At 34.3% G+C, this 26414-nt stretch overlaps 1 protein-coding gene and 1 pseudogene across 1 annotated transcript; both read right to left on the bottom strand.

The window, feature by feature from the left end:
• Positions 1-17024: 17024 nt before the first annotated feature.
• LOC114184567 lies at positions 17025-17885 on the bottom strand (annotated as a pseudogene).
• A 5889-nt stretch (positions 17886-23774) lies between these two features.
• LOC114185563 (lysine histidine transporter 1-like) lies at positions 23775-25905 on the bottom strand. Its single transcript, XM_028073376.1, is given in 8 exon segments — positions 23775-23888; positions 23981-24049; positions 24140-24177; positions 24180-24230; positions 24342-24447; positions 24769-25162; positions 25241-25624; positions 25700-25905. Coding segments are annotated over 8 exon segments (1314 nt in total). The 5' UTR covers positions 25873-25905; the 3' UTR covers positions 23775-23789.
• Positions 25906-26414: the final 509 nt, after the last annotated feature.

Below are 26414 nucleotides of genomic sequence, written 5' to 3'. Positions count from 1 at the left end.
TTGAGCCAAAAGTCACAAATTTTTTCGTTTCCTCCCCAAAATAAGTCCATCAAGGACATTTTTTTTGAAATAAGTGTGGGGGAGACAAATTGTAGGTAGGATTTTTTTTTTCATTTAAAAAGAAAAAAAATTATGATTTCTTTTTGAGAATATTGTGAAAGTATTAACTTTTTACTAAGTGAAACTTTTAAACAATATGTCTCATAAGAAATCCACAAAAAATATTTCCCTGCTTTCAATAAAACATATTGACATTGGATTTTGGGATTTGATTCAGTAATTGGGATGATCATAATTCTAGAAAAATAAAAATCATGTTAATATGGGTGGATTGTTTCTATGATTTGCTAATTGAGTTGATTTGAGAATTTCTTGATTAAATCTTTTGTGAAAGAATTTGACCTTGTGAGTCTTGAGCCTTAATGTAAAGGATGAACTGCCATATGTCATTCCTATTTTTTTCTTGAGTGACTTGCTCATGTTTGTTTATACTCAAATGTTTAGCTTGAGTCTTTTGTTTTGCATCTTAGGTGAATATGCATGATTTGATATGACTGAGGCATTTCTTGTTTTTAGCTACTTGGCCAAATAAGCCCACCTTGATATTAATCCATTGGTAGCCCCTTTGAGCTTTAAACCTCTTTTTCTTGTTTTAAGCCTATTGCATAACCTTGAAAAGAAAAAGACTATATTCTACCTTAGGAAGAAAGAATGAGCTAATGGATTGTGTTCAGGAATGGTTGAGGAATAAAGTGTGTGGGTGAGTACCTCACCCACAAATTAATAAAAATGGCAAAAGGAAAAATTGTTGATGAAAAAGTGTTGAAATGAAAAAAATAATTGCTTTCTAAAAAAAAGAGAGAGCAACAAAGAGCAATAAACGAAAAAGAGTTGTTTTTGAAATTATGCTCCATTATTCTTTCTATATTTTAATTTCAAAAACCCAAAAATCCTAAAATTTTTCCTACCTTTGCCTTGGCCCCATTATAACCTATGAAAAGTCCTCATGATCTTTGAATGCATATTTTTCTAAAAGTTTGTGAATATTAGAGTCTTGTTAAGTATTATGAGAGTTTGCTTACATGAGTATTTTGAGTGAAAACACAAGCCAAAACACATGAGCGAATTTTGGTGAGAAAATATACATTTAACTTGAGTGCTTTCTTTCATAGTTGATTGTCTTGTGAATTCAAAAGATTAACTCATGTGAGAAAAATAGAACCTTTCCGTTTGTATATACATGATAATTTTATTTCTAGAAGATTGATTTGTCTCCAATGATGTTCATTCCTTTGATCCAGTGTTGATGTGAAATAAAATACCTCAGAACAAGTTTTGAAATTACTCAATTTTGCCCAGGAGTGCAAAAGGATAAGTGTGTGGGTATGATAAGTGCCAAATTTCATAACGTTGTCGTTGACGCGATCAAATTAATACTACTAAACTATAGCAACTTCAGTATTGCTAAGATAGTAGTCAAGAAAATAGAAAGGGTAAAGTAACCCTAAGTCGTCTCCCAACGAACACGGAATTGATTTTTAACAAATTAGTTCTTATAAAACTATACAACTGAGTTAGTCAAATAAAATAAAAAATATAAGGGATTAATATAAACAAAGATAGAAATAAAGTTTAAAAGATAAAAAGAAATAAAAACAATAGTAAAGAAAATAGATTGATTCCATTGCTTTTTCAAAATAGATTCATCATCGGTTATCTAAAGATTATTGCTCAATTAATTATTGTTGTAGATTTACAAATTAATCAATGTAAAGTCTCAATGAATTTGTTGGCGTTCTCACTTTTAACCAAAGTACAGTCTCAATTAAAAGTGAGAACTTTTAGATTATCCACAGTAAATTCAACCAAAGTACAGTCTCAATCAAATTTTACTATGCCTAATCATGTCTATTCTTTTATCTCCTTACCAAATAAAAAGCTTAATTAATCAAAGTAAAGTCTCAATTAATTTTCGTTAGAGTAAATACCTTTAATCAAAGTAAAGTCTCAATTATTGGTAAAAACTCATTTAATCACATGAAAGTTTCTAAATAAAATCAAAGTAAAGTCTCAATTCAATTTAAAAACCCTTGAACTCATATGATCAACATGCATATAGATTTAAAATCATTACTTTTTATGTGATTCAAAGATAAAAGACATAGATAAATTAAAACCTCAACAATAATAAAAAGAACAAAGAAATTAATTCATTCTAACCTCAGAATCCATAATGAAATTACAATGGAATCAACCCAAGAAGTTTAGAACTCCATGAATGCAAAATAAAGATAAAAGAAGAATAGAGAGAAGAAAAGAGAGAGAAAGAAATTAGGCCCCCCTAAGGGTTCCTAAATTCCGACGTGCCGAGCTTGTCTTTTCTGCTTCTCCCTTGGTCTCTTTATATAGGAATTGGACTGGGCTTTTTTGTTGCTAAAATCTCTCAAATATCTTTTAAAATAAAGATAAATATAAATATTTAAAAATATTTAGAGAGATATATACTATTTGACAAATATAGTTGGTTGATAATATCAATATCTAATATAATTAAATTAATTAATTACTTAAAGATATATGATAAATTATCACCAATTAGTATTTGTATTAATTTTCCAAATTAACCCTTTGCAATCTCCTTAAATTATCTTCTAAATAATCCAATATCTTCAAGATATATTTGTTTGTTGTGGAACTAAAAAGATTCCAGAAGATCTTGTCATATTTAAAAAGATTTGGTAGTTAATATCTTTTAATATTTTATGATATAATTAAATAAGATAATTATTTAAAAATATCAAATAAAATATCTAAAGATATATTTTTCCCAAATTATCTTCTATCATAAAGATAAAGAAAACCGCAAGGTCCAATTTTTTTGTTCCTCTCTTCTTGGTTTAGTCAAACTTCTTCACTTTTTCAAGTTTTTCTTGCCGTCTTCATGCAATGCTTGGCTTGGATTTTTGTGCTTTTGATAATTTCTTATTCTTGGATTTATCTTTAAGGTGTCATGAAGCTTTAATCAATTTATTTCCACACCTCCATGAGCTCAACTTAGCTGCAGCTGCACTAACACACTTCAAAATATCCAAAGAACATTTATGCAACTAAAAAGCTATTTTTAACATGTTTTTGTATCTCATGCTCAATAATCTCAATAATAGGAAATCCCAATTAAATCAATCTTTAAGCACACAAATTCAATCAAATAACCAGAATTAAACATTAAATGAGATGTTTAGGAAGATTCAAATATATACTCAGTGGAGCTTGAATTTGTATTTATTGAAGATTAAAAAGATTTATTATATTTTATTTTTGTACAATTTTATGTTATATTTATTTTCTACGAGACTTTATTACATTTCACTTTAACAACGACTTGTGTATATGCATTTCATTTTAATATAATATACATGTGTTTATAACACAATTTCATGTTGTATTATTTTATATGGGACATTATTACATAATAAGCCTACATTTTACTCTAAACAAGGACCCGTGGATACACATTATATTTTAATATAATATACATGTGTTTACATATGTTTCTATTTAAAAATTTTAACATAAATTTCATCTTTTATATATATATATATATATATATATATATATATATATATATATATATTTTGTGTGGGATCATATAACACAATATGCCTACATTTTATTTTAATAATGACATCTGCATACGCATATGTCATTTTAATATAACATTAAAGTGTTTATATGTACATGTGTTTCTGTTTAAAAATTTAATATCAATTTCATGTTGTATTTAATTTATATGAGACAATATTACACAATATGCCTACATTTTACTCTAACAACGATATGTGGATACGCATTTTATTATAATGTAATATACATGTGTTTATATCTACATGTATTTCTATTTAAAAATTTTAACACCAATTTCATGTTGTATATATTTTGTACATGACCATATAACACCATATACCTATATTTTACCTTAATAACGACCCATGCTTGCACATTTCATTCTAATATATCATATAAAGTACGCATCTTATTTTAATATAACATACAATCTTTCTTTTTAAAAATTTTACCACCAATTTTATATTGTATTTAATTTATACAAAATCATATTATATAATATGCATTTATTTTACTTTAGTAACAATTTATTATTATTACAAATTGTAATAGTTAAATAAATCAATAATATATTTAAACAATAAAATTAATCATTATATAATTCAACCAATAATAATAATTATTCATATCATTAATTTATTTATACTAACAGTTATACAACGAAAAAAAACACGACCCGTGCGTATGTACGATCCTCATGCTAGTTGTTTTAATTGGTTATAAATGGTCATGCTTAATTGACAAGATTGTAAACTATAATTGATGAAATGTCTTATTCTATAAACACTATAATTTCTTATGTAGAATTTGTCATTACATTTTGAAAAATACATTCGTTTATAGAGATGTTTAGGAAGATTCAAATATATTTTTTTATGGTGTACATGTGGACTAGTCAAATGTAAAATCCTGATTAGAAATTCTTCAACAAAAAACATCAAAATTGAAGATGGGTGGAAGAACTTTTGTACTTCGAAAAAGATTATCAAATAATGTTTGGATGTGATGATATTGGACATAATCAGAACACTAAAGTTCTATATATTTAAATACGATAATATTGCAAATTTTTTCTAACTTTTAGTATTATTGTTATTTATAATGACAAAAAAATATTATATTTTAAATAGTCCCGTGCAATGCACGGGTAAAAATTGTTATACATTAAGTTTTGTATAGTAATGTTATAAATATATTATAAGGATGGCAATGCGGGCCGGCCCGACCTATTTTGGCTCAGCCCGCATCAGGTCCACACATCGCGGACTGGACCGCCCCACCTCGCACAATTTATGTGGACTGCAATCACTAGTTCGTCCCGCCCCGCACTTGACTCGCGAGCCTACGGGCTGGCTTGTTTTTTTTTTTTTTTTTTTAATTTTTATGATAAAACTTTCAATGTTTAAAAATTGGGAAACTTTAAGAAGTTCACAAAATTAGTAAAGACTTTGGAGAGTTGGATGATAAATTGATAATTCAACATTTTCATCATATTCATATTCATACTATGACATACACAATGTATTCTTTAAATTTTAGCACATTAAAAAATACATAATATTTGTCTTTTCCAGTTATACAAGAATTTGAAATGTTAATACAAGAGTCCATAAAAAAGTAATTAATATACACAAGTGCAAGTTTTTTTCTTGTTATGCGGGCTTGCGGGCCGGCCCGCGGGACAGCCTGCATGGGCTGTGAGCTTATGTAGGTCAGGCCACTGTGGGCCTGCGGGCTCACTACCCTATCCCGCCCTGCATTTTTTTCGCAGGTCGGCCTTACGGGTCCGGCCCTAATTGCCACCCCTAATATATTATAAAGTTTTGTTAATAATGATAAGAAACTGAAAATTATTATACATAACATTAGGGATGTAAAAAAAAATTGTATCTACGGATAAAACTCACAATGGGTAGGAAAACAAATATTATGTGTAAAAAAGACCTAGGATTTTTTCTGTAACATCCCATTTAACAATCTAAACCATCAAACAAAATATCTCATATCTGATAACTCTCATCATAGAACTCAAGCATATAAATATCATATTACAATCATCCCAAAAAATTAAGATAAACTGAAATAAAATTGATGTAAAAAATTGTCTAAGAGTTTTCAAAACAAAAACACAAGTCTAAACATCATTATCTATATAACTACTCAACCACATCTCCTCCCTCCTTATACTAAACCAGTTGTAGAATCTTCGACTGCTCACACCATTCATGTGATCATTGCAAAAGGAAACTGATGAGTGCGCATTTTTGCCCTCATTCAGTGTTTAATTCTGGATATTTAATTGAATTTGTATGGTTAAAGAATGATTTAATTGACAATTCTGATAATTAGGCTGTTTGAGCTTGTGTGATAAAAGTGTGTTAAAAAGTGATTTTTAGTTGCATAAATTATTTTTGGATATTTTAACGTTTGTTGATGCAACTGAAGTTGAGATTAAGCTTATTTAAAGGTGGGAAAATAAATTGATTCAAATTACAAAACACCTTTAAATAAAGCTAAAATTAGCAAGTTCCGAAAAAATCACTTCTGCAGCCCCCAATTTTTACTTATACACTCCCTTCTTTCTAAATGACATAGATGAATGAAAATCTCAACAATAATAAAAGAACAAAGAAATTAATTCATTTTAACCTCAGAATCCATAATGAAATTACAATGGAATCAACCCAAGAAGTTTAGAATTCCATGAATGCAAAATAAAAATAGAAAAATGGAGACAGAGAAAGGAAACGAAATTAGGCCCCCCTAAGGGTTCCAAAACTCCAAAGTCCCGAGCGCTTTCTCCATTCTTCTATTTTTATTTTGCATTCATGGAATTCTAAACTTCTTAGGTTGATTCCATTGTAATTTCATTATGGATTCTGAGGTTAGAATGAATTAATTTCTTTGTTCTTTTTATTAATGTTGAGGTTTTCATTCATCTATGTCTTTTATCTTTGAATCACGTAAGAAGTAATGATTTTAAATCTATATGCATGTTGGTCATATGAGTCCAAGGGTTTTTAAATTGAATTGAGACTTTACTTTGATTTTATTTAGAAACTTTCATATGATTAAATGAGTTTTTACCAATAATTGAGACTTTACTTTGGTTAAAGGTATTTACTCTAACTACAATTAATTGAGACTTTACTTTGATTAATTAAGCTTATTATTTGGTGAAGAGATAAAAGAATAGACATGATTAGGCATAGTAAATTTGATTGAGACTGTACTTTGGTTGAATTGACTATGGATAATCTAAAAGTTCTCACTTTTAATTGAGATTGTACATTGGTTAAAAGTGAGAACACCAACAAATTAATTGAGACTTTACATTGATTAATTTGTAAATCTACAACAATAATTAATTGAGCAATAATCTTTAGATAACCGATGATGAATTTATTTTGAAAAAGCAATGGAATCAATCTATTTTCTTTACTATTGTTTTTATCTCTTTTTACCTTTTCTATTTTATCTTTTTATCTTTATCCCTCATATTTTTATTACATTATTTGACTAAATCTTTTGTATAGTTTTATAAAAACTAATTTGTTAAAAATCAATTTCGTGTTCGTTGGGAGACGACTTTGGGTTACTTTACCCTTTCTATTTTGTTGACTACTTTCTTAACAATATTGAAGTTGTTATAGATAAGTAGTATTAATTTGATCGCGTCAACGACAGCGTTATCAGAAACAAACACCAGAAATAAGACATCAAATAAAAAGGTAAGCTAAAGTAATTAAAGATCAAATCAATTCCCAAAACAATTACTTAAGTCACATACACAAACAATCCATTCAATTCAAGTTGATATTTAGAACTAAGACTCAATTTAGCTGGATACATGCATTGAAGTTGGATCCAGGCAGTTGTGCACTTGTAGTGGTCTCTTATGCTTTGCAGAGCGACATATAAAGAGTTACACTCTACCATATACAAGGTTAATCCATTAACACCTTTGGTCAAGGTAAAACCCCTAGGCGAGGACCTTCTGCTCCTCTCACCACATGCTACATTCCTCTCTACTTGAGAATTTGAATGATTATTAGAGTGTCAGGATAACTGTCAAGACAATCCCCACTTTAATGCATACAATACTACAATTTATTACTAATTCTCCTTGAATCAGTACCAGCATATTTCAATCTCATATCATATATCAATTATTCATAAAAAAATACAAAACTTTCAAAACTGAAATCAACCAATATTCAAATGAAGTACTGATACACACGCTCAATGAACACATCATCTCATTGGGCAAAAAGTACATTCTCACCTAGCGACAGACTACTCACCCAATGTGTGTCTCACTAGAGTTTTAGAGAAAAAGTTTCCAATTTAATCGCCCAAGGAGTAAATGCTCGCGCAATGACCTCCAAGTAAGTGCACCATTGACATGAAGCTCGCTAGCGAGTAATTACTCACCCAACAGGTCTGCATAATTCTACATAATATAAATTTTGCATAATTTTGAATTACCTAAAGCATTTCTAAACTTTCCTAGGACCTCAACAGATACCAAGCACATATCACACTCAAGTTTATGCCAAACAACCTATTATAGGCAATTATAAGTAAGGGCATTTTTGTTATTTCAATTGGGGTGAATAAACTATATAAGCTAGTCATAAAAACATCTAGGTTAATAGATCTTTTACGAATAATACACTTGCACTATCATCATCTACGCAAATGAATAAAGCTTCAAATTTCGTTCATTTTCTTGGAATTCTTGGTAGTTGATTTCTTCGTTTCTTTAGATTCCTAGAACTACTATAACAAATGGTATCAGACTTAAAAACATCAGATTACCCAATTTACCCACTTGGCCAGAATACACTAGACTTTTGGTTGACCGATTTGGAGAGGTTTGTGATGATCCTATGGAAGAATTAATAAAGCTAAGACAACAAGGGTCGATTATAGATTATCATGAGGAATTTGATTCTATTGTTGTTCGGTTGAGTTTATTAAAGGAATGCAAACTGAGTTATTTCCTTGGAGGGCTAAAACAAGATGTTCAAATGATGGTATGCATGTTCCAACTAGTTTTTGTACAAAGAGCATTTTCCTTGGAAAAATTACATGAATCCAACACCCATTCCACCCCATCATCAAAACCATTTCCTAAACCATTTACATGTCCTTGCCAACATGCCTCCTATACTGCCTAACCCACCCAAGTCATCCGACACTTTCAGACCTCAAACACAAGCTATAAAGAGGATGACCCCAACTTATATATGTGCACAACATGCCAAGGATTTATGTTACTTTTGTGATGAACCCTTCACCATGGAACATGGTCTAAAAACAAAAAAGTTACAAATTCATGTTATGGAAGTTGAAGAAATGACATAAACCTTGAATGATACATCCCTTGCCGAGGAAATAGTGGAGCACGATGTAAGACCCGTGGGAATTTAATTAATTAAATAAATAATTAATTAATAAATGTGGGTGGGAAAATCATATATGACATTAAATTATGATTGGGATGATGTGGAAAAGTACTAGCTCAAGTGGTTGAGAGTACTTTGATTATGTGAGAGGACTTGGGTTCGAGTCCTATGTATGTCAATTGTGTGTTAGTTAATTATTATTGTTTAGATAATATGTTTAACCATGTTTTCTATGATATAATGCTTGAATTGTATTGGTTAGCATGAAAAATGTATTGGTTGCATGGTTGGACATTGGGTTGGCATTGCTTGGGTGTGGGTTCAAACCTTGGAGCACTCAAATTAAACTTTAATTTTTACTAAGTTTTAGTTTGGCATGAATGTGAAGGGTTAATGAAAAACCTAGATGAATGGGCAGCTAAGGGGTTTGGAAGAGGCTGAAAAATAGACCATAAAAGAACATTGAATGAGACCATAAACCTTACCATTCAGCCTATTTTTCGTTTTTAGCAATTAAACAAGCATTAAGGGCAATAATAAAAGGGTAATTGTGAGAGAGAAGAGGGTTTTGAAGTCTGAACTTTTGGGAGAATTGGGGACTGCACGAATTTAGAGAAAAATAGGGATTAGGAAGTGAGGTTCGGGGCTAGTTGAGTGGAAGCCAAAGGGAAGGTCATTGGTGATCGTTGGGAGCCTTTAAGCAATTCAGTTTTAGTGAAGCAATTCCAGGTTAGGGGAGCTATACCGAATTTGTATGCTTTTGGTCATATTGGTTGAGTGTACTAATTTTTATGTGATGAATTTTGTGTTGAATATGAGATGAAATTGGGGGTTTGGATGGTTTGGTGCTGTTAATTGAGACCCTTACCTAATTACACGTATATGAATGGGATTCTATGCTGATTATGTTGCTACTGTGCAAACTTGGGTTGTGGGATGCATACTTTGTCAAATTCATGCTCTAATATTTGATACAGTGCTTCCAATTGATTGATGTAATGGGTATGCGATTTGGTGCTTGTTTTTTTGGTTGATGTCTGTTGCGTTATAGAGCTTGGGTCTACAACTCTCGCTCAGGCGAGCCAAGCTCGCCTAGGCAAGAGTAACAGGTACTCAAATTGTGTTGCTGCTCGAGCATCTTGCTCAGGCGGGGTAACTTGGTTTTAGGCGACATACCATCTCGCTTAGGCGAGTAGGTCTCGCCTAAGCGAGAACCCGTGGGTGTGATGAGTGGTTTGGCTGTATGTCTCGCGCAAACGGGATTAACTATTCTGAGAGAAAGTGAATCTCACCTAGGCGAGAGATCGAGGACTGATGGGGTACGTTGTGGGGGTTCGCCGCCTAGTCGAGGTGTCTCAGCTATGAGCGAAGGGTGTTTTCGCCCAAGCGAGAAGGGCTCGCTCAGGCAAGACTTCGTGTGGTTGCTGTTACTGTTGTACTAAGAGTCTCTTAGGCTAGAGAGTATAGTTTAAGTGAGATGGCTGGGATGTTGAACTAAGGCTTTTAGCCTAACCAAAGAGAAGTGCAGGGTTATGCTTTAGATAAAACTGGTAATGCAGTATCATATTTGTGGTGTTGGATTCTAGATATGTTGTCGATAATGTGTTTAGGAAATCTTGATGGTGGTTCACAAGCGTTTGGCGCCTGGCGGTACGTGTCCCCCGTCAGGCGGTTTGGGAAGTTGCTGGTGCCTAGCGGTACGTGTCCCCCGCTAGGCGATTTGGCTGTTGTAAGTCCTATTGTTGGACTTTTTTTTAGGCGTGATCTACAAGGCTTTTGGAGATGCTTCAAAGGTAAGATTGCTGGGTTCCTTGAGTTGATCTCGGAATGTATCCCTTGAGTTGAGCTCAGGATAGGGGTTAAGCATGTACATTCCTCAAGTTGAGCTTAGAATGGCATCCTTCGAGTTGAGCTCGGGATGGCGGATGAACACGAGGAACCCTTGAGTTGAGCTCGGGTTGGCAAGTGTTGTCGGTGTGAGTGTGCTGGTTGTGGCCAGTATGGATGGGTCCAGATAGATTGCCCTCCTCAGTAGAACGCTGACGAGTTCGGTAGTCTTGGGACATTACAGACTATGTTCGTATTTGGGAACTCCACCTGGCCTTACGGTGTATGATCCGTGGCATTAGTTCCCGCACGTGCTCTATCGGTTGTGGCCGATAGGTTTGGCAGCAAATTACCTTGGAGCGATCACCAGAAGAGGTAGAACACGAAAGGTCTAGTTGTGGCCAGACGATATAGAATAGAGAAAGAGATCGTATATTGGTTCTATGCATAAATATAGTTATATGAGTGATTATATGTTTATTGTTATGTTGTATGTTGATTGTATAAGCTCACCCTATCTGCTTGTGTTTGGCGATGATCATGTATGTGGTACACGTGAGTAGAGGATGTTGATGCAGGTGGTGTCGGTGACGCTTAGATACGGAGCGGGGGATAGCATGGGAGACCTTTTATTGAATTATGTTATTTGTATTTTGAAATGAAATGTAAAAGTCTATGAGACTGTTTGAATTATTCAGTTTTGTGTAATCATGGATTTGGAATTAAATCTTGAAATTTTTAAAAGTCTAAATTTCCGGCGCTTTTGGGAAATAAAGTTTATTCATAATTGCGAAGTCTTTAAGATATTAATTGTTTTATTTATTTAAATCTATAATATCCTGACGGAATATTACACACCACACTTCTAACTCGGTAATTTCTGTGAATGTTATGTCACCAAGAAACCCTTACATGTGCTCATTGATAGTGGAAGCACTCATAACTTCTTGGACATTGAAGTAACTAAAAAACTTGGTTGTAAAGTATCCCTTGTGCAACCTCTGAATGTCATAGTTGTGGATGACACTAAACTTACAGTTTCTTCTAAGGTTACAAGGTTCTCTTGGACAATTGAAAGTACTAGATTCACTTCTGATTTTATGCTAATTCCCCTTGGGTGTTGTGATTTGGTAATGGGGATTGAATGATTGGTAACACTAGGGGATATTACATGGAATTTTGATAAGTTGTCAATGCAGTTTTTTTCCAAGGCAAGAAACATGCACTAAGAGGGAATAGGACTAATGTTAAAATTGTGAGGAAACAACACTTGTCCAAGGCTTTGGAAAGTAGTATACACTTCTCCATGATACAATCTTGTAGCCAAGAAAAGGGTTTATTACATTCCTTGACAACACACACTCTTGAAAAGGATATATCTGTTGATTTGGAGCAATTGTTGTTGGAATTTGAAGATATTTTCAATGAACCAATGACACTGCCTCCTTTAAGAGGAAGACATGATCATTGAATTCCCCTTGTGCAAGGCGCCAATCTAATTAGTAAGCAACCTTACCAATATAGGAAACATAAAAAAGATGAAATTGATAGATTGGTGAAAGAATCACTGAACAATGGTATTATACAACACAGTAACAGTTCGTATGCCAGCCATGCAGTTTTGGTGGGTAAAAAGGATGGGTTTTGGAGGCTATGTGTGGATTATAGAGATCTTAATAAAAATACTGTTAAACAAGTTTCCCGTTCCTTTGGTGGGTGACCTTTTAGATGAATTGCATGGATCTGTGATATTCTCCAAGATAGACCTACGAACGCGATATAACCAAGTTAGAATGTATCCCACTGATGTGCATAAGACTACTTTCAAGACGCATGGCGGCCATTTTGAGTATTTGGTTATGCCTTTTGGGCTCACCAATGCTCATGTAACATTTTAGGGATTGATCAATGATATCTTTAAGGAGTTTTTGTGAAAGTTCCTCCTTGTCTTCTTTGATGATATATTACTCTACAATGTTAGCTTACAAGATCATTTGTTGCACTTAAAGATGGTACTCTCGACTATGCGAGACCACTCCTTATATGCCAAGAAATCCAAATGTTATTTGGTGTCCCACGAGTGGAATATTTGGGCCATTTCATCTCTGACCAGGGCGTGTTAACTGATTCTGCTAAGGTTTTAGCGGTTACCAAGTGGCCACTATTGCAAAAATTGAAACAATTAAGGGTTTTTTAGGACTCGCGGGTTATTACAAGAGATTTGTCAAGGGATATGACATTATTGCCAAACCATTAAATAATATGCTCAAGAAGGATAATTTTACTTGGACAATTGAGGCAAAATTAGCTTTTCAGTCCTTAAAAGACAAACTGGTGGCAGTCCTTGTCTTAGCATTGTCTGACTTCACAAAAACTTTTGTTGTTGAAGTGGATGCTTGTAGGTATGGGTTGGGAGCTGTGTTGATGCAAGATCACCATCCCCTGGCATTCATTATTCGCAATTTGAATCTTCAACAACAATCACTCTCTACTTATGAAAAGGAGTTGTTGGCAGTGGTATTTGTAGTTCAGAAATGGAGACTTTATTTGTTGCATAAGAAGTTCATTATTAGAACTGACCGTAGGAGCCTTAAGTACATTTTGGATTTGTGGTTAACTACTACCTTCCAACAAAAGTGGCTTATCAAACTCTTGGAATTTGACTTTGACATTGAATATAAGCCAGAATGAGATAATGTTGTGGCAAACATCCTTTCTAGAATGGATTATGAGGATTCAATTGTATGTCAACCTATACAGGTTCATCAACTCGATTTTTACCTACTGCAAAATATAAAATTATCGTCGCAAAATGATCTTTCTATACAGAAAATAATTACAGAAATCAAGGATAATCCAGCCTCTTATACGCACTTTGAATAGAAGTGGGATGAGTTAAGAAGAAAGGGTATATTGGTGGTAGGAAAAGATGAAGAGTTAAGAAAGATTTTACTACAATGGTTGCATGAATCAGTTGTTGGTGGGCATTTTAGAAGAGATGTTACCCTCAAAAGATTGAAGGTTGTTGTGTATTGGAGAGGCCTCACTAAGGATGTTAAAACTTTCGTCTAAGGATGCAAAGTATGTCAAACTTGTAAGCCAAACAATTCTGCCTACCTTGGACTGTTGCAACCTCTTCCCATCCCGGATCATGTTTGGCAGCATATCATAATGGACTTCATTGAGGGATTACCCAACTCTTATGGCAAATAGGTTATTTATGTTGTAGTTGACAGATTGAGCAAAGCAACCCATTTCATGGCTCTTTCTCACCCCTTTATTGTGTCGGATATGGCACAATCATTTTTGGATAATGTTTTTAAATTGCGTGGCTTCCCAGACACGATCACTTTTGACAGAGATCCTATTTTTGTTAGTAAGTTTTGGCAAGATCTCATGGCTTACCAAGGTGTACAGGTGCAATTATCCTTAGCTTACGATCCTCAAAATGATGGTCAAACTAAGTCGTTAATAGAGGTGTGGAAACTTATCTGAGATGTATGTGTTCTAACAGGCCAAAAGAGTGGCCCAAATGGTTGCCGCTGGCTGAGTGGTGGTATAACACTAGCTTCCATACTAGTATTCAGGCCACTCCCTATGAAATTGTATTTGGCCAACCCCCGCCTACATATCTTCCCTACCTGCCCGTATAGTCTAAAATTGAGTTGGTGTATAGAAGTCTTCAAAAGTGGGAGGAGATGCCCAGATTGTTGAAGTTCCACATGAAACGTGCTCAAGAAGGATGAAGCAGCTTGCTGACAAGCATAGGACAGACATAAAATTTCAAATTGGAGATAGAGTTTAGGTGAAGTTGCAATCTTATACACAAATTTCAATGGTGTTTAGGAGTAGTGTTAACCTAGATCCTAAGTTTTTTGGACCTTTCCTCATTGTGGATCGCATAGGTCCAATTGCATACAAGTTAGAATTATCAGCTCAGTCTTAAATTCACAATGTTTTTCACGTTTCTCAGTTAAGGAAACAAGTTGGTAATACCCCTATTTATGCTACGTTACCCTTTGCATTAGTGTTGGAGGATACTACAAAAGAACCTAAAGCCATTTTAGATAGGATGAAAATGAGAAGAAAGGATCATGCTATGACCAAAGTACTTGTGAAGTGGAAGCATCAATTACCCGAAGAAGCTACTTGGGAATTTTACTTCGATTTGAAGAGGTTTTCTCAATTCAATTCTTGAGGACAAGAATGTTGTTAAGGGAGGGGATATTTTATAGGTAATTATAAGTAAGGGCATTTTTGTTATTTCAATTAGGGTGAATAAACTATATAAGCTAGTCATAACAACATGTAGGTTGATGGCTTTTTTACGAATAATACTCTCGCACTGTTATTCTCTACGCAAATCAATGAAGCTTTGAATTCCATTCATTTTCTTGGAATGCCTAGTAGTTGAGTTCTTCGTTTCCTTAGATTCCTAGAACTACTATAACACAACCATATCAGATGACCTCAATTGCAATACTAAATATCAACAATTTCAAACAACTCCCTTCTGATATAACCTTATATTCCATAGCTTTCGCACATCATAAACCATGCCACATCTCAGAAACCTCAATTAATCACAAAATAATCATACAATTTATAATTTTAACAGGTTTAAGAATTAAAGACAGAGAAATTAGTTTCCCTTACAAACCTAATAGTCTTCAACTCAACCTAGGAGCAACAAGAATATGATCAGGGAACAACATTAGAACCACTTATCAGTGGAAAAATACGAAGATAATTCAGAGAATACATGGAAGTTGAAATATCCCACATGCATAGAAAACCAAACTAAATAAAAGAAAAGAGCAGAAAATCAACTTACTCTGTTTGAGAAATTGATCGGGTAGAAACAAAGAGCTCGCCTCAAGGGTCATCCTAGCGGTCTCTAATCGTCAAACAAATGAATACATAATTCAGAAATTTAGAAAGAAGGAAAAGAGCTCTAGAAAAAAAGGTTTTTAGAGAGATAGAACGTTTATAACTAATGAAACTCGTTTATAAAATTTATATTTATACTTTAGTATTTTAATATTAAAATAATCGAGTATTCATTATTTTAAACATTCTATCAATTTTAAAATAGCATTTTCTAGGTTCTCTGTAAAGTTACTTGAAAATTTAAGGTCACATTTTTGTTTTGACCACATGTTTTGAAGACAATACTTGAAAAAATATGGTATAGAGAGTCAACATATTATGAAGTGTGGCCTTTGGTAATATTTAAACCATATCTATAAAAAAAATGTGATTTTTAGTAAATTCTCAACCACATGAATAAAATTGTTGCTTTTTATATGTTTAGGCAACCTTTTTTATGTGTTGACAAGTTCATCGTTGTCTAAGACAAAAAAAATGTGTATCGTTAAGATCTTTAAATTCTACATCAACATTTTCGGCACCTCTAACTTTTTCCGATACTTTTCTTGCTTCATCCAACCTTCCTTGCTCCACAAGGTTGTTAGGTGTCTCAGTAGTACACAGAAGTTTCCTTAAATAATGTTAATACTAATATTCTCTCTAAAAAAAAATTAATTTAATGTACTAACCACAATGAATCTACGAAATGTTAGCATAAATTGCGAATCACCACCGCTACACAATAAAGGAAGCACGGGCTCAAGCATAAACCAGGAATCTATTAAGAACCACGAACCGACGAGTAGAAGGATTAAGATAAACGACGAATCACAACCACAACCAGTAAGAATAAGGTACGAAGGAAAACAAACTAACCAAGATTGTTATTTGAAAATAGAGAACATAGAATAGGGTGTAGGGTTGGAGATGAAAGTTTGAAATATAGGGTCAAATTATATTATTGAGCTACCTTTTGAATATCTTAGTGTTGTTCAATTTAGGAAAGAATTGGAGAAAAAAAAAATAGTCATCGCTTTAAAAAAAGTAAAAAGAAAAATACTCAAAATAAAAAGTGACAAAGAAAGTAAATATTAAATTCCTTTCAATTTCTTTTATGAATTTGTTTCCCACTAAGGACCAAGGTGCGGATGCTCCTAAACCAAATGTTCTAGAATGAAAGATCACCCTGCAACCTATAAGATAAACTATATTCTGTTTCATATTTGACATTATTGAGCCTTCGTTTCTTTCTTGTATCTGCAAGCTTCAGATCCACGTCAGCGAGGAACGAGATTATGAGAAAAACTCGTAGCTCTTAGCACTGATTATGATCGACCTCAATCCTCCAATTGGAGATAGAATCATCAAGAAAAGGCCAAACACAATGCATATCTGTAATTAGTTAAGTAACATTAAGCATAGTTTAAAATGGAATGAATCAATGTTGAATAACTAAAACACATCAAAATTAGAATCAAACATACCCAGTTGGTCCACCAAGACAACCCGAATCTCTTTGGTTTGTAGATTGCAAGCCACATGACACAAGGGAGCTGAAAAATTACGCAAGAAAATCAACATTTAAGATTTTTGTATCCTTAATGAATCTGGGTGGATTAAATTAATTGATGTAGTTGGCTCACAAAATATGTCGTTGGTGCAAAAGCAAATGCTCCAAAAATCCTAAAAGGCCACCAAAGAATGGGAAGATAATACCAATGAACATTGTTAATGCTGAAATCAAAGAGAACGATGATATATCAGTTGTAATGAGCCACAAACAAAATTAAAGGTCAAGTATTTTCTTATAGCCGAAACATGAATCATTAAAAAGTTCTTACTTACCCACATACAAATTCCGTACAATAAAACGAAGCATTCGACTGGGTTTGAATTTCAACTTCTTCACCAACACTGTTTCGATCATATCGAACACTGGCATTGCATAAATCTAACCAACAAGAGAATTAGTTACCCTTGCTGACTTTAATTTTGAACTAAAGCGAACGGTGATTTTAATAAATAAATGTTTGTCTAATTGGGTTATTTTCAAATGCAGCCCATGTCTACAACTTGTCCCAGAAGTGGTCTAATCAATTGGGCCTGCATCGTGCCAGTCAATGCACCACTCATGCTCTTTGATGCCACTTCCATGTGTGGGGAGATAAGCTGCAACACTCCTTTTATTTGGGCTTTCCTCTACTACGTACAACCCAATCCCATTCATTCCATCAATCAGCGAAGTATTGTGTTGGATTAAAGCACTTGTTATTGGGCCGAGATGTTTTCCTTCTCCAGTAGCCCAATTGAATCTCGCTCCAAGACTTGTCACTTGGTTATTCCGCAGATCAACCAACAAACGCATTCTCTTTCTCTTGGCAGCGCAGCTAGGGTTTTCATCTCCACGCGATCAAGGATAATCTAGCCTCTTATACGCACTTTGAATAGAAGTGGGACGAGTTAAGAAGAAAGGGTATATTGGTGGTAGGCAAAGATGAAGAGTTAAGAAAGATTTTACTACAATGGTTGCATGAATCAGTTGTTGGTGGGCATTTTAGAAGAGATGTTACCCTCTGATATCGCTGTCGTTAGGCGATCAAATTACCACTACTTTAGCAACTTCAGTATTGCCAGTTTGTAGTGAAGAAAATAGTTAGGGTTAAGATAACCCTGAGTCGTCTCACAACGAATACGGAATTGATCTCAAATATTTGATTCTCAAAAATGCAATTTAAAACTAGCAACTATAAAAATAGGGAGGTTTTGATATACAAAGAAAATGACACGGAAGATTGTAAACACAGTAATAGTAAATAGGTCAATTCCACTGCTTTTTCTAAATAAGATTCTTCATTGATTATCTAGAGATTATTGTTAAATTAATCATTGTTGTTGATTTACAAATAAATCAATGTAAAGACTCAATTCATTTGTTGGCATCCTCACTTTTAATCAAAGTACAGTCTCAATTAAAAGTGAGAATTATTAGATTGTCCATAGTAAATTCAATCAAAGTACAGTCTCAATTAATTTTACTATGCCTAATCATGTCTATTCCTTTGTTTCTTTACCAAATAGAAAACTTAATTAATCAAAGTAAAGTCTTGACTAATTTTAGTTAAAGTAATTACCTCTAATCAAATTAAAGTCTCAATTATTGGCAAAAACTTATTTAATCAAATGAAAGTTTCTAAACAAAATCAAAGTAATGTCTCAATTTAATTTAAAAACCTTTTAACTCATATGATTAGCATGCATGTAGATTCAAAATCATTATTTTCTATTCGATTAAGAAGCAAAGGACATAGATAAACAAAAACCACAACAATAATCAAAATAACAAACACATAAATTCATCTAACCTCAGAATCCATTTAAGAAATTACAGTGGAATCAACCCTAAAAGCTTAGCCCTCCATGGCTTTGATTGAATACATGATAATATGATGAAGGAAAGAAAATAAAAGAAGAGAATGAGAGATGTGGTGGAGACGGTATCTGCCAAAACCAGAGAGTTCTAAGTGTCTAAGCTGTGAGTTGTAAAATTGTCAGTCGTCCGTTTCTGCTCCCTTAAGTCTCTTTATATAGGCTTCCACTGGACTTTGGGCTTTATCTGTCCGTTGCTAAAATCTTTTATTTTTATTTAATTAATTAGCAACTTAATTTCTGTCCAATTTCCAATTATGCCCCTCTTATTTAAGCATTTTTACCAAATTGACCAGAATTTGACCAGAGTTTGACCAGTTGACTGCCTATCAGATGCTGACACGTGGCAGTGCAGATTCTCTCTCCAGAAATTAGGGTTTCACTCTCACACTTTTCTCCTTGGCTGCGCGGCTGACGGCGGCTGCTCCGGCTTCTTCTCCGGCGAGCGTGGTGGTGACGCGTCGCGGTGCTGGTTCGCGCAGATGGTGGTGCGTGGTGCGGCGGAGCTTGCGCGATCTGTGGTGGTGCGAGTGAATGACGAAGAAGATGGTGTCCGTGGTGGCCGGAAAAGGTTCGCGCTGTTGATGGTGGCGGAACTGGTGATTGCGGAGCGTGAACGGAGCTGCTGGACGCGAGAAGAAGATGGCTTTGCTGTTCTGGTTTTGCTCCTGCGTTTTTCGTGGCTGCTGCGTGAGGAAGAAGAACTCGCGGTGGCGCAAGGTGGAGATGGTGGTGGCACCGCGCGAGATGCAGAGATGATGGAGGCTGGATGCGCGGAGCAGTAGCGGATCTGTTGCAGCGGCGTGGTGGTCGTGGTGGATGCGATGCGCGAGTGAAGTGGCGCGGAGGCGAGAAGATGGTGTGTGCTGCCGTGGTTTCTGGTGCGTCGCCGGCGAGGTGAGGAGGTGCGGCGGCGGCTGCCATAGTGGTGGAAGGAGAGGAGAAAATTAGGGTTAGGGTTTTGGGAGATGAAGATGATGACGTGGCAGAGTCTAAGTGGTCAATTTGGTCTAAGTGGTCAATTTGGTGAGGTGGGGATTATGACACGTGGCGGCTTATGGTTGAGTGGAGTTTAAGTGGTAGGAGGGGTGCAACTTAGTGAAAACTGGGGGTGCAGAACAGGTTTTTGTGGTCCACTTGAGGGAGAAGTGTGCAAATAAAATCTGGGGGTGCATTTAGCTCCTGATTTATTCTTTTCCAGAATTTCTTGATTTTAGACTTATTTTGTAACTTTGAATATTTCAAAATCACACTATTAATTGACTAAAAATAAATTCCAGCTGCATTAACAAATGTTAGAATATCCAATAATATTTTATGCAACTAAAATCAATTTTTACGCCACTTTTACCAAACTTACTCAATAGATCCAATAATCACAAATCCTAATTAAATCAATCTTTAAGCACAGAAAATTCAATTAAATCCCCAAATTTAAATATTAAATGAGGGCAAAAATTTGAACTCATCACCCTCAAAAGATTGAAGGTTGTTGTGTATTGGAGAGGCCTCACTAAGGATGTTAAAACTTTCGTCTAAGGATGCTAAGTATGTCAAACTTGTAAGCCAAACAATTCTGCCTACCTTGGACTGTTGCAACCTCTTCCCATCCCGGATCATGTTTGGCAGCATATCATAATGGACTTCATTGAGGGATTACCCAACTCTTATGGCAAATAGGTTATTTATGTTGTAGTTGACAGATTGAGCAAAGCAACCCATTTCATGGCTCTTTCTCACCCCTTTATTGTGTCGGATATGGCACAATCATTTTTGGATAATGTTTTTAAATTGCGTGGCTTCCCAGACACGATCACTTTTGACAGAGATCCTATTTTTGTTAGTAAGTTTTGGCAAGATCTCATGGCTTACCAAGGTGTACAGGTGCAATTATCCTTAGCTTACGATCCTCAAAATGATGGTCAAACTAAGTCGTTAATAGAGGTGTGGAAACTTATCTGAGATGTATGTGTTCTAACAGGCCAAAAAAGTGGCCCAAATGGTTGCCGCTGGCTGAGTGGTGGTATAACACTAGCTTCCATACTAGTATTCAGGCCACTCCCTATGAAATTGTATTTGGCCAACCCCCGCCTACATATCTTCCCTACCTGCCCGTATAGTCTAAAATTGAGTTGGTGTATAGAAGTCTTCAAAAGTGGGAGGAGATGCCCAGATTGTTGAAGTTCCACATGAAACGTGCTCAAGAAGGATGAAGCAGCTTGCTGACAAGCATAGGACAGACATAAAATTTCAAATTGGAGATAGAGTTTAGGTGAAGTTGCAATCTTATACACAAATTTCAATGGTGTTTAGGAGTAGTGTTAACCTAGATCCTAAGTTTTTTGGACTTTTCCTCATTGTGGATCGCATAGGTCCAATTGCATACAAGTTAGAATTATCAGCTCAGTCTTAAATTCACAATGTTTTTCACGTTTCTCAGTTAAGGAAACAAGTTGGTAATACCCCTATTTATGCTACGTTACCCTTTGCATTAGTGTTGGAGGATACTACAAAAGAACCTAAAGCCATTTTAGATAGGATGAAAATGAGAAGAAAGGATCATGCTATGACCAAAGTACTTGTGAAGTGGAAGCATCAATTACCCGAAGAAGCTACTTGGGAATTTTACTTCGATTTGAAGAGGTTTTCTCAATTCAATTCTTGAGGACAAGAATGTTGTTAAGGGAGGGGATATTTTATAGGTAATTATAAGTAAGGGCATTTTTGTTATTTCAATTAGGGTGAATAAACTATATAAGCTAGTCATAACAACATGTAGGTTGATGGCTTTTTTACGAATAATACTCTCGCACTGTTATTCTCTACGCAAATCAATGAAGCTTTGAATTCCATTCATTTTCTTGGAATGCCTAGTAGTTGAGTTCTTCGTTTCCTTAGATTCCTAGAACTACTATAACACAACCATATCAGATGACCTCAATTGCAATACTAAATATCAACAATTTCAAACAACTCCCTTCTGATATAACCTTATATTCCATAGCTTTCGCACATCATAAACCATGCCACATCTCAGAAACCTCAATTAATCACAAAATAATCATACAATTTATAATTTTAACAGGTTTAAGAATTAAAGACAGAGAAATTAGTTTCCCTTATAAACCTAATAGAGTCTTCAACTCAACCTAGGAGCAACAAGAATATGATCAGGGAACAACATTAGAACCACTTATCAGTGGAAAAATACGAAGATAATTCAGAGAATACATGGAAGTTGAAATATCCCACATGCATAGAAAACCAAACTAAATAAAAGAAAAGAGCAGAAAATCAACTTACTTTGTTTGAGAAATTGATCGGGTAGAAACAAAGAGCTCGCCTCAAGGGTCATCCTAGCGGTCTCTAATCGTCAAACAAATGAATACATAATTCAGAAATTTAGAAAGAAGGAAAATAGCTCTAGAAAAAAAGGTTTTTAGAGAGATAGAACGTTTATAACTAATGAAACTCGTTTATAAAATTTATATTTATACTTTAGTATTTTAATATTAAAATAATCGAGTATTCATTATTTTAAACATTCTATCAATTTTAAAATAGCATTTTCTAGGTTCTCTGTAAAGTTACTTGAAAATTTAAGGTCACATTTTTGTTTTGACCACATGTTTTGAAGATAATATTTGAAAAAATGTGGTATAGAGAGTCAACATATTATGAAGTGTGGCCTTTGGTAATATTTAAACCATATCTATAAAAAAAAATGTGATTTTTAGTAAATTCTCAACCACATGAATAAAATTGTTGCTTTTTATATGTTTAGGCAACCTTTTTTATGTGTTGACAAGTTCATCGTTGTCTAAGACAAAAAAAATGTGTACCGTTAAGATCTTTAAATTCTACATCAACATTTTCGGCACCTCTAACTTTTTCCGATACTTTTCTTGCTTCATCCAACCTTCCTTGCTCCACAAGGTTGTTAGGTGTCTCAGTAGTACACAGAAGTTTCCTTAAATAATGTTAATACTAATATTCTCTCTAAAAAAATTTAATTTAATGTACTAACCACAATGAATCTACGAAATGTTAGCATAAATTGTGAATCACCACCGCTACACAATAAAGGAAGCACGGGCTCAAGCATAAACCAGGAATCTATTAAGAACCACGAACCGACGAGTAGAAGGATTAAGATAAACGACGAATCACAACCACAACCAGTAAGAATAAGGTACGAAGGAAAACAAACTAACCAAGATTGTTGTTTGAAAATAGAGAACATAGAATAGGGTGTAGGGTTGGAGATGAAAGTTTGAAATATAGGGTCAAATTATATTATTGAGCTACCTTTTGAATATCTTAGTGTTGTTCAATTTAGGAAAGAATTGGAGAAAAAAAAAATAGTCATCGCTTTAAAAAAAGTAAAAAGAAAAATACTCAAAATAAAAAGTGACAAAGAAAGTAAATATTAAATTCCTTTCAATTTCTTTTATGAATTTGTTTCCCACTAAGGACCAAGGTGCGGATGCTCCTAAACCAAAATGTTCTAGAATGAAAGATCACCCTGCAACCTATAAGATAAACTATATTCTGTTTCATATTTGACATTATTGAGCCTTCGTTTCTTTCTTGTATCTGCAAGCTTCAGATCCACGTCAGCGAGGAACGAGATTATGAGAAAAACTCGTAGCTCTTGGCACTGATTATGATCGACCTCAATCCTCCAATTGGAGATAGAATCATCAAGAAAAGGCCAAACACAATGCATATCTGTAATTAGTTAAGTAACATTAAGCATAGTTTAAAATGGAATGAATCAATGTTGAATAACTAAAACACATCAAAATTAGAATCAAACATACCCAGTTGGTCCACCAAGACAACCCGAATCTCTTTGGTTTGTAGATTGCAAGCCACATGACACAAGGGAGCTGAAAAATTACGCAAGAAAATCAACATTTAAGATTTTTGTATCCTTAATGAATCTGGGTGGATTAAATTAATTGATGTAGTTGGCTCACAAAATATGTCGTTGGTGCAAAAGCAAATCCTCCAAAAATCCTAAGAGACCACCAAAGAATGGGAAGATAATACCAATGAACATTGTTAATGCTGAAATCAAAGAGAACGATGATATATCAGTTGTAATGAGCCACAAACAAAATTAAAGGTCAAGTATTTTCTTATAGCCGAAACATGAATCATTAAAAAGTTCTTACTTACCCACATACAAATTCCGTACAATAAAACGAAGCATTCGACTGGGTTTGAATTTCAACTTCTTCACCAACACTGTTTCGATCATATCGAACACTGGCATTGCATAAATCTAACCAACAAGAGAATTAGTTACCCTTGCTGACTTTAATTTTGAACTAAAGAGAACGGTGATTTTAGAATGAAAAACGTTTTGGACAAGAATGAGTTTTTTCAAGTCGAGGTATCCAATCATTCTATATCACTTAAAAATTAAGGTAAAAGATAATTTAAATACATTTTTCTATTTTTATCTTTACAGATATCTTTTAAAAGTAAAATCGTGACTAAATTCAAATTTTAAAATTAACAATACCTCTAATGTAGTACCGATTATGATGATGTTAACTCAACGGGTTTTAAGTCAAAACAATAAGAAAAAATTGAATTTCACCTGATAACTTCCAATAACATGTATCACAACAAACATGTTGGCAATTGCGATGAGCCATTTTGGTTTCTCTAGACTTATGAGAATGTTGTCTTGAACCCCATTTCCAAACATCCAGTAACCAATAAGGGCAACTGGGAAGTAGCACAGAGCCACAACTATGTAAGCAACAATCACTCCTTTCCACATAGGACCCTTGGATGGTTTCTCTGGAGTAGACGGAATTGTTGCCTGGATTTCCAACACCACATTGTGTCCAGCGTAGGCAAAAGCAACATCACCAAGGGCACTAAAGAAGTTAAACACTGTTCCCGCTGTACTCTTAGCTTTGTAACCATATTGTACATCTTCTTGAACACCCTTGTGAGCAGAAGCTGCCCAAGCAATTGTAGAGTAACTGTATGTCATGCAAATATCAAACTACAAGTTAGTACCTTCTTCTCTTGTTTTCATTTGAAAAAGTAGAATTAATTACCTGAGGGACATAACTGCTGCTGCCAAAGATACACCAGAAATGGAGTTGAAGTTGGGAAGGTGAGACAATACAAAGTGAACAGAGGCAAAGATCATAATGAAAAATGTCAACTTGATCTTTTTGCAATTGTCACACACAGTGTTATGGAACTTCTGCAAGGATTTACCCCCAGTGACCATATACACAATATTCACTCCAACTTCAACCACAAGTTGTTGAGGCACCACAATATAAAGTCCTAGCTTTTCCCCAAAAGCATACTGTCCTAGTTCATGGTATCTGTCAAAACGTTTACCAGGAACCATCTCATGCATTTCAACCATTTGCCACAGAGTGTAAAGGGTGATGATCCATGAGAGAACAAGTACAGTTACACCAGGACCCCTACAGAAAACAAAGTTATTCTTAGTTTTAAAAAGCACAACTTGTATTACATAATTAAAAAATAATTTAGTATACCATCCTAGCTCAGACATGGCATAGGGGAGACTAAGAACACCAGCCCCAACCATTGCAGTCACATTGTGGAAAGCAGAGTACCACCATTTTGCATTCCTTGAAGAAGTAATTGGAAGCCAATCATCAATTGCCTTCTGCCTCTGCAGTTCTTCTTCACTCTGTTCACCAACCATCACAAACAAATTACAATGAGTAAGCCTAAGAAAAATAAACAATATTTTTACAACCAACCAAGAACAAAATATAAATCAGGAATTAAGGTTAACATATAATGATAAAATTGGAAAGGTGGACGAGAGAGGTTGGGAGTTCAATTTTCTTTCCTGATAATTTAGAAATATAAAGTTGGGTTACTAAATTTGGAATGGAAAATGGAAAAGGTTCCAGGTTAAACTCTCCCCGTCAAATATTAACCATTACCATTTTCGATAAAAAAAAATATATATATATATATATATAAACTTGATTTGGAATGTTGGTATGCATGAGGGGTCACTTTGCATTTGATGAACCTGAATTGTGATCCAATCCAACTCTGGAACACATTCTGCCAAACATATTGGAAAATTCAGCTTAAAGGTTGTCACTATTGTAGCTTTCTAAAGTGCTTACTATAAGTTTTAGACAGCATACACATATGATGACTTTGAAGGCCTGGTATGATTTCGAAATTTTAACTCGATTGTGGAAATTTCTTTTGGCTTTAAAAGTGAAA

This window comes from Vigna unguiculata, chromosome 5 (assembly GCF_004118075.2).
Source record: "Vigna unguiculata cultivar IT97K-499-35 chromosome 5, ASM411807v1, whole genome shotgun sequence".
Classification (NCBI taxonomy): domain Eukaryota; kingdom Viridiplantae; phylum Streptophyta; class Magnoliopsida; order Fabales; family Fabaceae; genus Vigna; species Vigna unguiculata.
The sequence above is the reverse complement of the archived record's forward strand: the minus strand, read 5'-3'. Positions and strand labels throughout refer to the sequence as shown.